Source organism: Neolamprologus multifasciatus, chromosome 20 (genome assembly GCF_963576455.1).
Source record: "Neolamprologus multifasciatus chromosome 20, fNeoMul1.2, whole genome shotgun sequence".
NCBI classification, from domain to species: domain Eukaryota; kingdom Metazoa; phylum Chordata; class Actinopteri; order Cichliformes; family Cichlidae; genus Neolamprologus; species Neolamprologus multifasciatus.
The window spans coordinates 36,406,686-36,422,936 of NC_140458.1; the positions used below are offsets into that span (position 1 = coordinate 36,406,686).

Consider the following 16,251-nt stretch of genomic DNA (forward strand, 5'->3'; position numbering starts at 1 on the left):
CAAATGTCTGATTGAAGTGATGGATTTAGGGTAAATCTGACCCGCAGGACATTCCCCGCATGCCTTCTTCCCCCGTGTTTCTGCAGCTGGGTAGGTCAAGTATTCGCTGGAAAAACCCAAATTAATCCCAAACGAGTGTGACGCTCGGGGATGTTGCCTTGTGGAGGCTCCACCCCTCGCCTCGGAGCGTGTGGTTCCCGTCGCTCCTGTTGCTGTGTTCCTGAGACTGAGAGTGGTAGTAGAAAACAACAGCTGGGCCGAATAGATCAGACGGCTTTGGGGTATTTCTTAATTTTCAGACCATTACAGAAGCCACCTTTAAACGTGTGAGACTCTATATGGACAACCCGATCTCGCTTTTTATCAAAACTCAAAGTGATTTGGGGATCCGGTCCCGAGGAAAGCTGCTCCTGACAGGTGCGCAAAGTGCGCAGAGAGGATGGGCAGACGTGAGGCGGACAGCAGAGGCGCAATGAACACTAGCGGACGCTCCGAGCTGGGCTGCCTGCAGGACGCGGCGTCCAGCAGCCAGCATGGCGGCGAGCAGTCACCGAGAATGGACAGCCGCAGTGCCTGCAACGCGGAGAAGCGACAGAGAAACATGAAAGTAGGCGTGGAGGCGCTGGGCCAGGCATCCACAGCCACAGCGTCCATGGAAGTAAAAAAGCATCAGCACAAGCACAACTTAAAGCACCGTTATGAGGTGATGGAGACGCTGGGGAAAGGCACCTACGGCAAAGTGAAGAAAGCGGTGGAGAGAGCGAGCCTGAAGACGGTAAGATGGTCACCATAACCCATCATATCATACTGCCTCAAGCTTTTCGGAGCTATGTGGCTGAAGGACTCGTTATTTCCTAAACAAAGGGCGAAATGTGGTGAAAGGAAACGATCAATTATCAGTTTCTGAAATTGATCTGACCTCTTAATCTCGTCTGCTGACCCTGTAAAAAGCCTATAAAAAGTGTAATGTGATTCCCATGCTTTTACTTTTCGCCTGTGTCTTCATGCGTCTGTGCTTGCGTGCTGCACTTGCCACAGTGTTGCTCAGTGGTAATTAAATATTAATTTGAAGGTGGAAAGAACTTCGTGGGGGGCGCTCTGCGTGTGGTAGGGTATGCGTTGATCCTGAACCCATTTCTTGTGCTGCCAGCTTGAGATGCCTTTGGTCTGACTCACTCAGCAATTGAAAAAGGGGATAAAATCACTACAATAGGTCTGCTCCAACTAGAGTCTGACCCCTAAAAACCCAGACTTAAGCACACACACAGAGAGAGCGAGACATAATACCATAACAAGTTTCTATTTAACTTCACAATCTGAATATCTAGGTTAAAACAGAATGTGGTGCCAGATTAGTTTGAATAATCGTGGGTTTATGTCTGGTCAGACCTTAATCCCTCCCTCTGTGCTGTGATCTGAGAGGACGGGGGTCTCATCAGTTTCCTTTCTGGTTTATTTTAGTAAATAAACACAGTTCCATAATCTGATTGCGACAAAAAAGATGATCCTGATTAGAGTGAGTTTCTCACAATTTGTCTGGCTCCTTCAACTGTGATTGCCAGGTCTCCTCACTGATAGTAACCCCCGCCAGGTGTGGAGACGTCGTAGCCCTCACCAACTAGAAAATGTCTCAGCATATCAGAGATTGCCTACCCCCCTTCCCTCAACCCCCACCAGTTTGCTTACAGAGCAAATCATTGTCAATCCTCTATTGTACACCTTGTACACCTATGACTGCACACCAACCCAGCCAACTAATGACATCGACACGTATGCCAATGATGTCCTGACGGTGCTCAGAAAATAACCTGAAGCTTAACTCCCTTAAAACAAAAGAACTCATAATGGACTTCATGAGGCACAGATAGGTCTACTCCCCACTCATTATAAATGCAGAATGGGTGGAATCTGTAGAATCACCCACATCTCCATGGATCTCACCTGGAGCCACAACACCCTGGTAAAGAAGGCCCAACAGCAGCTTCATTTCCTCTGTGTCCTGTGCAGAGCGTAATTAACATCACCCAAAACATCAGTCACTGCCCTCTACCACCCTTGGAAGCCATCGCCAGATCCTCCTATCTCAGGAAAACCAGGGCCATCACAGGCGACCCTTTGCACCGCGCCAACCACCTGTATGACCTGCTGCCTTCTGGTTGGCGCCTCAGGTCAATCAGGTCCCACACCTTCAGACTCAAAAACACCTTCTTCCCCCGGGACATTCAGACTGTCAAAAAACACTATCTCCCCACCCCCCACCCCTGCCCAATCACCTCACTAATCTGAGCCATGGCCTGAGTTACCCTCATCACTCATGCCACTCACACACGGACTCTATTCATACCAGACCATTTCTTTGCATGACTTTCAAGCACTTTGCAACTTGTTTTCTGTTGTGTACAATTCTATTCTATTCTAAATCTTAACATGTAGTGAAGCATGTATAAGAGACTGCTGGTAGGATACAGAGAGAGGAACAAGGCCATGTAGTGTGTGTGTGTGTGTGCAGGGTGAGTGGGATTGGTAGGACAAGGGGGAAAAGCTGAATTCCTTGAGCCATTAGCAGGCACATACCAAGGATTCTTTGAAACAAAACAGGCATTATTTTTGGAAACAAGGCTAGTGGGCTGTTTTGTGAGCTTGGGGAGATGGGAGAGGAAAGCAGGAAGAAGAGCAGGAAGAGAAGGCACTATCGGTGATTTTATATTAAGGAGCTCACTTGAGACTTGTTCCTGTAAAGTGGTTTTCCTGTGACGCTGCAAGAAAGGAATGTAAGTCATCCTCGTGAATGCACAGGGTAAAGCAAAAGGAAAGATGAATAACCAGCCTTGGTTATGCAAGCTAAGTATTCTGTGGTCACTTACCCTGGTTGGGAGCCTCACTTGTTTTTAAAGCTTAAATATCGTAGGCAAGAAAAAAAAAAAAAAGGAATCGAAGCAATCAGATAATGCCATCAGAAAAAAAATTCTTGTTTCCTTTCTTGCATTTAATGTATATGTCTTTGCCCAGTTTCCCATCAGTTCTGCAATTCCTGGTTAAGGAAAGGGACGGCTTAAGGCTGTGTGTAGATGATTGGAGGTCAAGGGTCACTCTGGCAGGAAGCCTGTATAATCCTGCCGCTAAATCGTTCACAGATGCAGCAGGGACCTTTAGTGCTGCTCAGGCTCCTGGGATACATTTGTGTGTTTGTGAGAATAGCAGGGTAGGAAGGAAGTTGGTGCACACCCCAACCCCATGATGACTTCATACAGACAAACACACCTGCATTAAGTCAAGACTGGAGTCAGCAGGAAAACAAGAAGGGGATGGGAAAGCCAGTACATCCCTTTGCACATCTAAAATTGCCATGCCATCATAATATAGGCCGTGATGATGTCAGAGAATGCCTGAATGACTCCCACATGCTGCGTTGTGTTTCCTACACATGTGAGGTTGCAGTTTTTAGAGGAAACAATGAGATGTTGTTGGTGAGAAGGATACTTTAGAGGTCATATCTCTGTGTGATGCATCCGCAGGATATTTGCATGCATAAGGGTGAGATCACACAAACACAAACAACCACAGCTTCCTCTACTCACACATGGCCCCTTGAAATCGGTCAGATAAAATGCTCACTTTGCCCTGAACCATACCCAGAGGGTCTGTATTCCCTGTGTCATGTGTCACTTCAAAGTCTTGGTAGTAAATTAGAGCTGAGACGGCAGTAGAATTTTTTGACTCCCAGTCTATATCTTGACGTGTCTAATCCATAACTTTTATCTGTTATATTGCACTAAATCATCCCAGTAACTGATTTTACAGTCTCCCCTTCTCTTCCTCACATTGCTTTAAGTATTTGGGTCATAAATGGCTCTTTAGTGAGTATCAGAATCTTCCTCCCCAACTTTTTAATATCTGCCCTTCAGCTGATGACCTCATAAATCAGAAGGTCACTTCAGTCTCAGGGGTTCCCTGGATGGTGTTCGTGTTGTGTTGCATAACTATCATGGTTGATGGAGCGTGCGAACTGTGTCTCTTCCATTTTTTCAGAGACAGTTTTGACCTGTGGGAGCTCACCCACAGGGACATGCAAAATTATACAGCGCATGTTTCGTCCCATGTTTAAATATCGGCCTCACAAATTAGTCCCATGGCTTCAGCTACTTGTTATATTCCACGTCTCTGTTGTCCTTTGTGTATTTTAGGCACACTCCGATGCCTCGTTGTCTGCCTGCATGCACTTGTCTCGTCTTTGTAAAGTCTTGATTATGTGACACTTATTCTATCCAACCAGTTTTAGAGGTTTGTTTTAGGATGTACGTTTTTATTGCGGGCCTGCGTGTGTGTGTTCAGAAGCTTCGGGTTGCACCGGTGTATAGGATTAAAGAAGCAGAGTGTGAACACTGCAGCTGTCAACCTTCTGCCTCTGAACATCTCACATCACGAGATCTGCTCTCACCATGCAGCCTTTAAACCCACATAATCATGTCTAATACCCAGAGATTTTATTTGTGTATGAGCGTGTGTGTTTTTAAGCATCAACAGTATGTACAGTATGCCTTTGTTTCCATGTTTGGCTGTGCAGATGATGCATGAACTGTTTATTTATTTGTTGCTTTGATGGAGGTAAAGCAGAAAATGGTTAAATTTGTGTGTTTTCTGAGGAATTTATGGAAATTAAATCTACTGGCTCAAGTTTTATTACTCAGTCACTAGATTTAACACATGGTGTGTGAAATTTGGACACAACCTTTTTTGTATAACATCCTCTAAACTTTGTCTTCCTTCCAAGGTGGCGATCAAGTCAATCCGCAAGGAGCGCATCACCGATGACCTGGACAGAATTCACATCCAGAGAGAGATTGAGATCACATCTTCACTCAGGCACCCCAACATCATACGCTTCCATGAGGGTAAGATGACACTGACACACCTTCCCACGTATCAGACAATTTCATAGTTTGGTATCCAGCTAGCGTTTAGGCAGTGAATATTTTAAAGAAAGTCAGTCGAAAGATATTAAGTTCCACAACACACACAGCAGCATTTACAGCAGTGTTGTTCAACAATGCCAGGGGCTAAGGGATAACGCTGGTAATGCTCACAAATCCTATTTAAAGCCCAAAACCAACAATGACACGACCCAACTAAGTATTTCCTATTTGCACAAAGAATCGTACACATGGCTTCTTACTCCGTTCCATAAACTTGCATTGTTGTCAAATACTTAACTTAAAATCATACCACTGATGCACTAATTTGGGAAAAATATCCCAAAACTACTACAAATACCACTCTGAGTCAATTCAGGCTAAACCACCAAAATACTCACTGCAGCAAGAAGTAATCTCCCCAGAATGATTTGCTAAAAGCTACAGCACCCAGAAATGAAACAATATGATTGAAAAGAATTGTAAAACTTCTGAAACAGCCTTGAGAGATGGTCTTTGGTATCTTGTTTCATCATCTCGTAGTGTTACTTAACAATAAAAATAGAAGATTTTTACCCTTTTTCACTAAAGGTCTCCCATTTATTGTTGGATGGGTATTGTTGTTCAATAGAACAAATGAGGAGGATGTTATAGTCCATCAATAAGATAAAAAATCCCAGTTAGCCCCACACCTGTCACTATACTTAAGTATATTATTTCGATTGGTAGCCATTCATCAGGTGAGACTCTTTTAAAGTTGTACAAATGACAGAAACTGCAGATATTTCTGTTTCTATGAAGATTTATTGAAATCAATAAGCATTTGCATACACGGATTACACAGGAGTTGAAAACCTACACAGCGAAACATCATTAAAGGTTTCTGTTTTCCTGTGTTGACAGTGTTTGAGAGCCGGGATAAGATTGTGATTGTGATGGAGTACGCCAGCAGAGGAGAGCTGTATGATTACATACAGGAGAGGAGGCGACTGCCAGAAACAGAAGCCCGCAGCATCTTCAGACAGATTACATCTGCTGTCCACTACTGCCATAAGGTTTATACACACCAAACAACCTACCCACATGTGTTCTGCAGGTGCCCAACAGGAATACATTACAAGTTAGCAAATTGCACACAGGCACGTGTGCACACATGCAAATACTGTACCGCTTAAACCAATAAATCCTAATCCTATTACTGCAGAAAAACTTGACTTGAGTTTTCAGATCTCTTTGGGTTAAGAGCGCATTATAAGGCTCGATTGTTCTTTACAGTCACACACTGACACATTTAACAAACACTAAATGAGCCTCCTTCAACATTACTGTAAGCCTTAGCATAGAAACAAACACTTCTTTGTTTCTCTGATTTATTGTTGTGTACATAAAATCAGGCCAGAAAGCAGGAATTATCGAGGAGTTATTAAGTCCTGTTTAAACAGAAGTGCATTATAGTGGAACTTAGGATATCTGCCTGACTGTCAGCTGAGCTGGACATGAAAAAAAAAAAGGCAGTTGTTTTGCTTTTCTTATTTTGGCAGTTTGGACTCTGTGTGAATCTGCTCACGTTAAACTTATCATTCAGCTTCTGCGTCTCTGTGGTGTGCAGGGTGATGGAATTTGGGCTCCTCGTGCCCTTGAATATTGTCCCAAAATAGACATGAATGTTCCAGAGTGAATGAATTATTGAATGTTTGTCAGCGGTATGCGGTGCACATGGAAAGATGAGCAAGGCTTCACGAGAAAAATGGAAATAATCGAGGGCCATTCACTGCTCCGTTCACAGGCATTTTAAACGATAGTAAGAATATTGACCTGATAAACCACATCTAACCATATGTGTGTCTGCCGTGCTTGCGGTGCAGTTACATGTAGCACACAAAGCACTGTCTGAGGTCATTGGCCATTTCCTTCACATAAGTGCTCAGAAGAGAATTTAATAAATGAAATAAAGTTTGTTTAAGACGAACTGACATGAATGTTTAAAGTGTCACATGATTTCCTGGGTGACCACACCTAATGAGGTACTACATATGCAATTAATTTTGCTACAAATAGTGTAGATTTTGAGTCATCTGCCTTTTCCTTGCACACTTGTGCTTAATGCCAGTCGGTGGCTCAAACCGTCATCCGATGAAAAAACAGAGCACCTTCTCATGCTTGAGAATAATTAAACAGTCTGATGATCTTCCTTCAGACTCTCCAAGAGCAGGACCTCACGTGTGTTTCTCCTGTCTTGCAGAACGGGGTTGTGCATCGAGACCTCAAGCTGGAGAACATTCTTTTGGACCAAGATTTGAATGTAAAGGTAGGATCCTAAGAAAATACTGTGCACTAACTGAGCCATCTTGCCACATTTCCTGAGCATTTAATAATACATAATTCATAGTTTCCCATTATCATCTGATCCATGCTACGTGGATTGTTTTGCCGCCTCCAACATAAAATGCAAACACAGTGTACTTTCAGGATATATGTTGGAGCATTTTCTACCCAGAGGAATTTCAATGTGTTGTTGAGCAATGCACAGTGAATGTGAAAAAATACAATGTAAGGCCTTACAAAAGAACCCAGGGAATATTTCTTGCCTTATTTGGGCAGAGCTGTGCATGGTCAGCAGGGAATGCCGGGAATTTAGCGACAATCTTGAGGATTCATGCCAGTCAGGGGGTTTACGTATGTGTGCTCTGTCTGTCAAAAGAAAACGCTATGTGCAGACTTCTCTGCGGGTCTTCATTCGCTGCCAACCACATCACCGGAGGTTCACCGCACCGGCCTTTCTCAGCATCTGCTGCAGGAAATGACCGAGGCTCTGTGCAATGCGTTGTTATGTCTGCACAATAGCTGCTTAATGGCATCTGTATGGGGCAGAGAGAGGCGGATTAGGTCATGTCAAGTTTAAAATAGAATATTAGTCTGTAGAGTGTAACTTTGTGTTTGACTTTGTTTTTGTAAGCATTTGGTATTCATTCATTCACTCTTCCAGCTTCATGAAGAACTGTCTCACTATAGGCTGAATGCATGCAAACATATGGGAGTCCAAAGAAATGTGCTAATTGCCACTGGATATATATGAACAGTGAGCTGGCTTGCATTTACAGTGTTGTCTTCTTCAATGAGGTCTTTGTTTCCCCGTATCTCTCTACCATGGAAGTGAAGCTGTCATTGTGAATATTTTTAACACCACGAGGGCTGATAGTGAGCCAGCATGCATGTTTATAATCTTTGCAGATAGAGGAGAGACACAGTATGTCTGCGTATGGCTTTCGGAGCCTCGAGTGAGTGATTGTTCCGTTACGTGGGCGTAAGCAGCCTGATGCTTTTGGCCCGCTCCCCTTTTCCTCGCTCACACTTACTCTGGCAAAAGCTCAGCATACCTGCAGTATTTTTGGCTCCTTTAAAAGGAATTGCTTTTGAGTTATTGTGTATTTTCTTTTCCACGTGACTAAAAGCTTTCCGTACATAGTCACTGAAAAGGAATTTAGATTGCGTGAGGGCGAGTGCTAAAGTGAATGAAACTCAGTGCAGGATTCAGTGTGAACTGATTAGTTCACTGTGACAATATCCTATTAGAGCGATTAGAACATGCTGTAGGTATTACAGGTATTGCACTGCAGTGGTTTGTATCATATCTATCTAATAGACTCCAATTTGTGCATGTAAATGGAGAGTCCTCTTCACACACTGAGGTTAATTATGGAGTTCCACAGGGTTCAGTGCTAGGACCAATTTTGTTTACATTATACATGCTTCCCCTAGGCAGCATCATTAGAAGACATAGCATACATTTTCACTGCTATGCAGATGACACCCAGCTCTATCTGTCCATGAAGCCAGATAACACACACCAATTAGTTAAACTGCAGGAATGTCTTAAAGACATAAAGACTTGGATGGCCACTAACTTTCTGCTTCTTAACTCAGATAAAACTGAGGTCATTGTACTCGGCGCTGAAAAGCTTAGAAATATGGTATCTAACCAGATTCTTACTCTGGATGGCATTACCTTGGCCTCCAGTAACACTGTGAGGAACCTTGGAGTCATTTTTGACCAGGATATGTCCTTCAACGCACATATTAAACAAATATGTAAGACTGCGTTCTTCCATTTGCGCAACATCTCTAAAATTAGAAATATCCTGTCTCAGAGTGACGCTGAAAAACTAGTTCATGCATTTATTACTTCCAGGCTGGACTACTGCAATTCATTATTATCAGGATGTCCAAAAAACTCACTGAAAAGCCTTCAGTTAATCCAAAATGCTGCAGCAAGAGTACTGACAGGGACTAGAAAGAGAGAGCATATTTCTCCTGTTTTGGCTTCCCTTCATTGGCTTCCTGTTAAATCCAGAATTGAATTCAAAATCCTGCTCCTCACATACAAGGTCTTAAATAATCAGGCCCCATCTTATCTTAATGACCTTGTAGTACCATATCACCCTATTAGAGCACTTCGCTCTCGCTCTGCAGGCCTACTTGTTGTTCCTAGAGTATTTAAAAGTAGAATGGGAGGGAGAGCCTTCAGTTTTCAGGCCCCTCTTCTGTGGAACCAGCTTCCAGTTTGGATTCGGGAGACAGACACTATCTCTACTTTTAAGATTAGGCTTAAAACTTTCCTTTTTGCTAAAGCATATAGTTAGGGCTGGACCAGGTGACCCTGAATCCTCCCTTAGTTATGCTGCAATAGATGTAGGCTGCCGGGGGATTCCCATGATGCATTGAGTTTTTCCTTTCCAGTCTCTTTTCTCACTCACTATGTGTTAACAGACCTCTCTGTATTGAATCGTATCTGTTATTAATCTCTGTCTCTCTTCCACAGCATGTCTTTTATCCTGTCTTCCTTCTCTCACACCAACCGGTCGCAGCAGATGGCCGCCCCTCCCTGAGCCTGGTTCTGCCGGAGGTTTCTTCCTGTTAAAAGGGAGTTTTTCCTTCCCACTGTCGCCAAAGTGCTTGCTCATAGGGGGTCATATGATTGTTGGGCTTTTCTCTGTATCTATGAAGCGCCTTGAGGCGACATTTGTTGTGATTTGGCGCTATATAAATAAAATTGAATTGAATTGACATAAAGTTTGAGATATCAGTGTTTTGAGTCTGTGGAGAGACATCTGGACTGAGATCTCTTGTCTTGTAATGTGACAGCTGTTAGTTTGTTTCGCCACTTGACACAGAAAATGAGCGCAGACACATCCAGCAGCTGTGAAAGCTTTGAATAGTGTCAGCAGTAGGAAGAAATAAAAATAATTATTAACAAAATATGTTAATTTGCATTCTTTCTTTTTTGCAGCTGGCTGATTTTGGCCTCTCAAATAATTTCCACAAGGGCACGCTGCTGCAAACCTACTGTGGAAGTCCGCTCTACGCTGCCCCAGAGATCGTGAAGGGGCTGCCATACCAGGGACCAGAGGTTGGTCAACATCCTGTTAATTCCCAGCATTATGGATGTTAGGTTGTTTTAAAATGTTCACAGAATAATCAGTTTTGTTTACTGCAAGACTGGAGGGCTGCTTTTGGTGAGATTACATCATCATTTAATGTCACCACATGTGGCTGGTTTTCTTTTAAAACAACAGCTTTCTAGTACATTAGGTAATACTAACAACTTGCATTGTGGGTACTGTAGGCACCAGATGCTGGCATGAAAAAAAAGCTCTTTAAAATGTAAAAAAAATTATGATGTCGCTGGTTCTGCTGCATTTTTGTGTCTTTCATGAATCCAACATTGTTATTTATATTATTGCAATGCTAAATTACACTAATTTAGCAGTGTAAAATTCATATCTGGATTAGTGTAGCTTTAAACCACAGTACATCTTCTTTTGTTCATGAATATGCTTTAAAAGAATATAATATTTCATTCTGTATGTGTTTGTGTGTCTTAGGTGGACTGCTGGGCACTGGGGGTGTTGCTGTATGCCCTTGTTTACAGCAGCATGCCATTCGATGGGGCCAGTCACACAAAACTCACAGAGCAGATCAGCCAAGGTTGCTATCGCAGACCCAACCCCCCCTCTGGTAAAGCTTCATAACTTTATTTTTTATATATATTTTTAAAGCTGTCAAATGGGATCTGGTTTGTCAGCGTAGTGTCCATAAATAACTGTTGACTCTGTCCCCTCCAGACGCCTGTGCTCTCATCAGCTGGTTGCTGACGGTGCGTGTGGATGAGAGAGCCACGATAGAGGACGTGGCTAACCACTGGTGGGTGAACTGGGGATATGAAGAGAGTGTGTGTGACTGCCCTTCATTTCCACACCAAGAGTGCCCCTCCCCGCTGCTGGCTCGCTACATCGACTGGCAGAATCAGGTTGCTGCTGCTAGCAGTTTGACGGTGGATGCAGACTGCCTGTCCTCAGACTCTTCCGGTCTTCCTCAACACGCTTCCAACCCCTTTTACTTCAGCTTACCTCTAAAGCACGAATGTGGGGGAGGTGCAAGGGTGCGTGGTGGAATATCGAGTCTTAGGAAGTCTCGCAAGGAGAATGCGATTCCCCAGACTGCACAGGGAGCTTGCAGTGACGTTTGTTTAGCAACTGCTTCTTCCGTGGTGATTTCCTCCACTTCCACTTTTGAAAGAAAAAAGCCCAAAGGTATTCTGAAACACCAGAGAAGTTTAGATTCAGTCTTTCACACCCCTCCCAGGGATAACTCCCCCTCTCAGCTCTGTAACACTGCACCGCAGCCCTGTCGAACACACAGTCTTACTCATGCGTATGTTGACGTCCTATCAACCAGCCTTCTGTCTCCAACTACATTCAGTCAGCCGTCGTCCAAAATGCCCAAGAAAGGGATACTAAAGAACTTGTATGGTGGGGAGTCAGGTTATGGTTCCTCATCAGACAGAAGGGGCTCAGGTGTAGGAAGTACAGACAGTAATGCAGGTGAGTCCTGTTCCCACAAACAACAAACATGTCTCCCTGGAGTTGAAGACAGTCCCACAATGCACACAGAAGCAGTAAGAAGACGTAAGGGTATTTTGAAACGTAATGGAAAGTTTTCTCGCAGCCTGGATCTTCCTGACAACCACCAGTCGTCTCCCTCTCCAACTCCTGCGATATTCCCAGAGGCTCTGCAGCATCTCCTCCAGACTGCAGGGGATGCCGAGGGCCGTCATAGCCGCCCCTCTAGTGTTGTGAGTGAGGATAGCCTATTCTCCTCCGATTCCTTTGATCTGCTGGACCTTAGCTCCCAGTCACGTCGCAAGATTTTCTCAAGGGGGGTGCAGCACAGCTCAGAGGACGATTTGGAGCAGCTGAGAGGCGAGGCGGACAGGGTTGTTGGAGAACAACAAACAAAAAAGGAAATGCTGTAATACGAAGCGTATTAGAAACTTTAGTGTGCTGAAAAACTGGGTTTAATTCCAGCTCTTCAGTTCAGTTTTATGTGATAATCAGTGCCTGCGATCTTGAAAAGACTTCATGAACTCTAGAAAGGTTGCATCTCAAGTACACAGACTCTCATGACCATTGCACTGCCGATGTAAAGCACCATGTCTCAGCATTTTTGCAGCGATAAATTAAAGTGTAGCCTCTGACTGTTTAACTGTGTTCCTCCAAATGGGACCTGATTTCCAGCAGTTTGCAGAGATAGGACAGAATAGTCTGTTTAATGGACTCGGTCTGACCTCACCTGCACAACGGACTCTCCTTGTAGATTTTTGCAGATTGATGTTGACAACTCTCAAAATCTTTGTCTGAAGGCTGTCATCTGCTAACGTGGTAATCCATGCATCTTTGGTTTATCGACAATCATTGTATGAGTAAGTCAAAAGACTTAAAGATATTTCCATCCACCTGCATTTTTTGACCATTTTGGATATAAAATCTGAGGTGTAAGTTCAGAAAAAAAGAAGAAAAAATACTTTTAAAGTTCAAAAAAATATGTGTGTATTGATAACAGTGAAATGTGGCAAAGTGCAATTGAAACTAGCTTTTTATACATTAATTGTGCATGAAGCATGTCAGATAGAATCATACAGTATGTATGTGAGAACTAATGGCGGGGGGGAGCATTAGTTAAATTAATATATGAATCAAATATAAATATAATTTCATTTTTTCTGCATTCTTTGGCAGTGCTACTAATTTTGCTGGTGATCTTTTGTAATATATAATTTGCACACTGTTGTTCTGCAGTGGTTGTGATAACACCCGGCAATAAATTTAACATCATCAGCTACTTATACTCAAGTATCCACCTTCATGCAGTCACACATACATATGGAAACAGATATGCATAGAAGTTTGCTTTGAGCTTAATCATTTTCTGAAATATGTTCAAATGTGTGCAGTGTTTGGATGGAAACTAGACTGTAGCAACTTCTGTTATGAGGATAAATTCTGCTCAGTTGACCTTTGGGATACTTTGTGGCAGCACTTTATAAACCTTATATAAACATTGCGACATGGTTATAGCGCACTAAAATGTAGCAGATATCAGGACATTTTAAGTGTTCAGTATTAACCTGTGTAATCTGTCAGCAATTCTAATTTCTCATCTGAGAATAAATTGAGTTTTTATTCATTATCTGTTCACACATCATCCTGCTTATGTTTATGCACTGTGAGCTTGCACAAGAGGAGAAGAGCTATGGTTGTTGACAGACACTTCACATTGGTTAAAACCCATTTGTTAAATGTTTATATTCCGCTTATCTAAAATGCTAAGGAAAGTAATGCCGATGTCAATATTTGTTTTCAAGTATCTTTATGCCACACAGTGTTTCACTGTGCACAGTTTGCTTCTTTGCACCAACACACACAGTGTGAATAGCAGATAGATCACATTGCTTTTTACCGTGACACCACCTGTGCTGCTCTGGATGTTTAGGTGATGTGTGCAGTAGATGTATGCAATATTAAATATGTGATTTTCATACTGTGAGAGGAAATACAAAGAATTCTCTTTAACTTTTTTTTTTTTTTTTTAATATTTTTGTTTTTCTGGGTAAAATAAATTATTTGAATCTGAGCAGTTTGCAGTGTCTTTTCTGATGAAACAATAAATAAAATCAGCAGCATGTTGTAAGACGTATTGCATCTTGAACAACCATAGAGTTTGTACTCAAAAGCAGGGATGTTAGTTAGTTTGATTATTTGTCTGAGTGTGGAAGACAAAAAGATGTCTATTTAGTTACCTTGCTGTCTTCTTCTGTGTTTCTGTCTCCATAAACTCAGCTCTAGTTGGCCCACAGATTGTTTTCATAGTTTAGGGTTAGGTTTGTGTAAATGAGCAGGCCACCAGCAAGCTGGCAGCCTGAAGTGCACGGGCCATCAATGGGGCTGGGTGGTGATGTCCCTGCCCTGTTTCAAAAAATTACCCATCTTGGGTGTATGCGCATTGTACATCATTGGGCCCTCGCGACGTTTCGGCATTGCTGTGCCTTCTTCAGGCTGGCCCAATGTGTGTTGTCTTGTGTCTGTTTGACTTCTGTCTTGTCTGTGCCTCTCTTGGCTTTTATACTCTTTCTTGGCTCCTCCCACTCTTGGGTTTCCAACTTGTGTTTCTTAAAAATTCTTACTTGCTTTTCTTTCTGTTTTTCTCTTTATATGACTTCCTTGTCTTACTATACTTATATTTTCTCTTGTTTTTCGTCTCTTTATCTTTGTTTCTTACTTTTCTGTCTCTGTTTGTTTTTCGTGACTTTCTCTTTGTCTATTTTTCTCTTTATCTTTGTTTCTTACTTATCTTTCTTCGTTTTTCGTGACTTTCTCTTTGTCTATTTTTCTCTTTATCTTTGTTTCTTACTTTTCTTTCTCTGTTTGTTTTTCGTGACTTTCTCTTTGTCTATTTTTCTTCATTTCTCCACTTGTTTTCTTTATTGTTGATTTTCATGGCACCCCCTGCTGTTTTGACATCCCGTCCTTTGTTCGTTATTCATGTTTATCTTTATGGCACCCCCTTCCTTTTATGTCCTTTCCTTGTTTCCTACTTTTTTTTTTGTGACTTTGTCTTACTTTCCTACTTTGTTTTTTCATAACTTCTGACTGTTTGTCTTTGTGTTCTAGGGTTAGGATTTGTGAAAGAGAACGCAGTGAACCCTCCCCACCTCGTCCGACAACTGGGTGGTTAGATAGAGGGCTACTGGAAATGCACGGGCCACTGCACGCCATGCGTAGTCCCCCATTCCCCTTCCCCATCTCAGTCCTCTTTCTTACCCTGAAAAGTGACCGTTTTGCCCCCAGGAGACCCTGAGACAGCACTTTTAGTCACTCCCCATTATATGGTACCCTTTATTTAGTGACTTACCTGTTGTTTTACTATTATTAAACATTTATCTTATCTGTTTTTCGTTGTCACTGGAGGATGGTCATGTAGCCCCCAAGAGACCCTGAGACAGCAACCTAGGTCCCTCCCCCTTGCACAAACACCTACATTTAGTTTTTCAGCTTCTTCAGGTTTTACTTTCATCTATTATCTGTTGTTTGTCATTGTCGCTACAGGATGGCCATGTAGCCCCCAGGAGACCCTGAGACAGCAACCTAGGTTTATCCCCCTTGCATAAATGCCTATATTTAGTCTTTTATTTCTGGCATTTTAAGTTTTATAAATATTAAATTGCCCATCTATTGTACTCCTATCCTTGTTATTACTCCACAAGTTTTTGTCAGTTGTTTATTTCCTATTTTTCAAATTTTAATTTTGTTTTTATGTGTAATTTTTGATTTCCAAGTTATGTCTTGTTTCTTTTTTTTGAATTTTTACGGTCATTTATTATCTATTCATTTTCTATTCTTTTATTATTTATTGTTACGTTTTCTTTTCTTTTTATTTTATTATCCTTTTATTGTCTCATTAGTTTAACGTTAGGGTATGATGAGGGTATGATGAGGGTATGATGAGGTTTAAACGATAGGGTATGATGAGGTTTAAATGATAGGGTAGGGTAGGGTAGGGTTAGGTTATAGCAAAAAAGCCAGGAGAGGATGGGACAAAAGTGAAATAACTGAAAAAGTAAGAGGTGTAGAGGGCTTATGTTGGTGTCTAAGTGGGGGTTCCGGTGGTTTCCGGACGCTGTGGTGAAGAGCCCACGCCGATGGCTTTTTCGGTTCTGGAGATATGGCGAATGGGACCAAAAAGGATGGGACGAAACGGTCCCAATCGGAGGAAGGAAGGTCCAGAGGGCCTGGTTCAACTGGCATTGCGTTGCTTGTGTCCAGGCGCATTCGTGGACGCCCGACAAGGCATTGTTCAGAGTACCTTTGCAGGATGGGGCAGTAGTTGGAGAACGGTCGTGTGATGCATCCACGGATGCAGAATCCTTCCCCGACTCCAAGGGTGCCTGCGCTGTCTTTGTCAGACACTCCCATCCGGAGATAGAGCTGTAAACCTTTTTCGAAAG

The 16,251-nt window shown here is 42.6% G+C and overlaps 1 protein-coding gene across 1 annotated transcript; it reads left to right on the top strand.

Annotated features, from left to right (window-relative positions):
* Positions 1-51: 51 nt before the first annotated feature.
* On the top strand, positions 52-13,826 carry LOC146495519 (NUAK family SNF1-like kinase 1). The gene is made up of 7 exons (XM_085145771.1): positions 52-775; positions 4,772-4,892; positions 5,814-5,965; positions 7,153-7,218; positions 10,198-10,317; positions 10,793-10,925; positions 11,033-13,826. Exons 1-7 carry the CDS (start codon positions 440-442, stop codon positions 12,220-12,222), a joined length of 2,118 nt encoding a protein of 705 aa, XP_085001897.1. The 5' UTR covers positions 52-439; the 3' UTR covers positions 12,223-13,826.
* Positions 13,827-16,251: the final 2,425 nt, after the last annotated feature.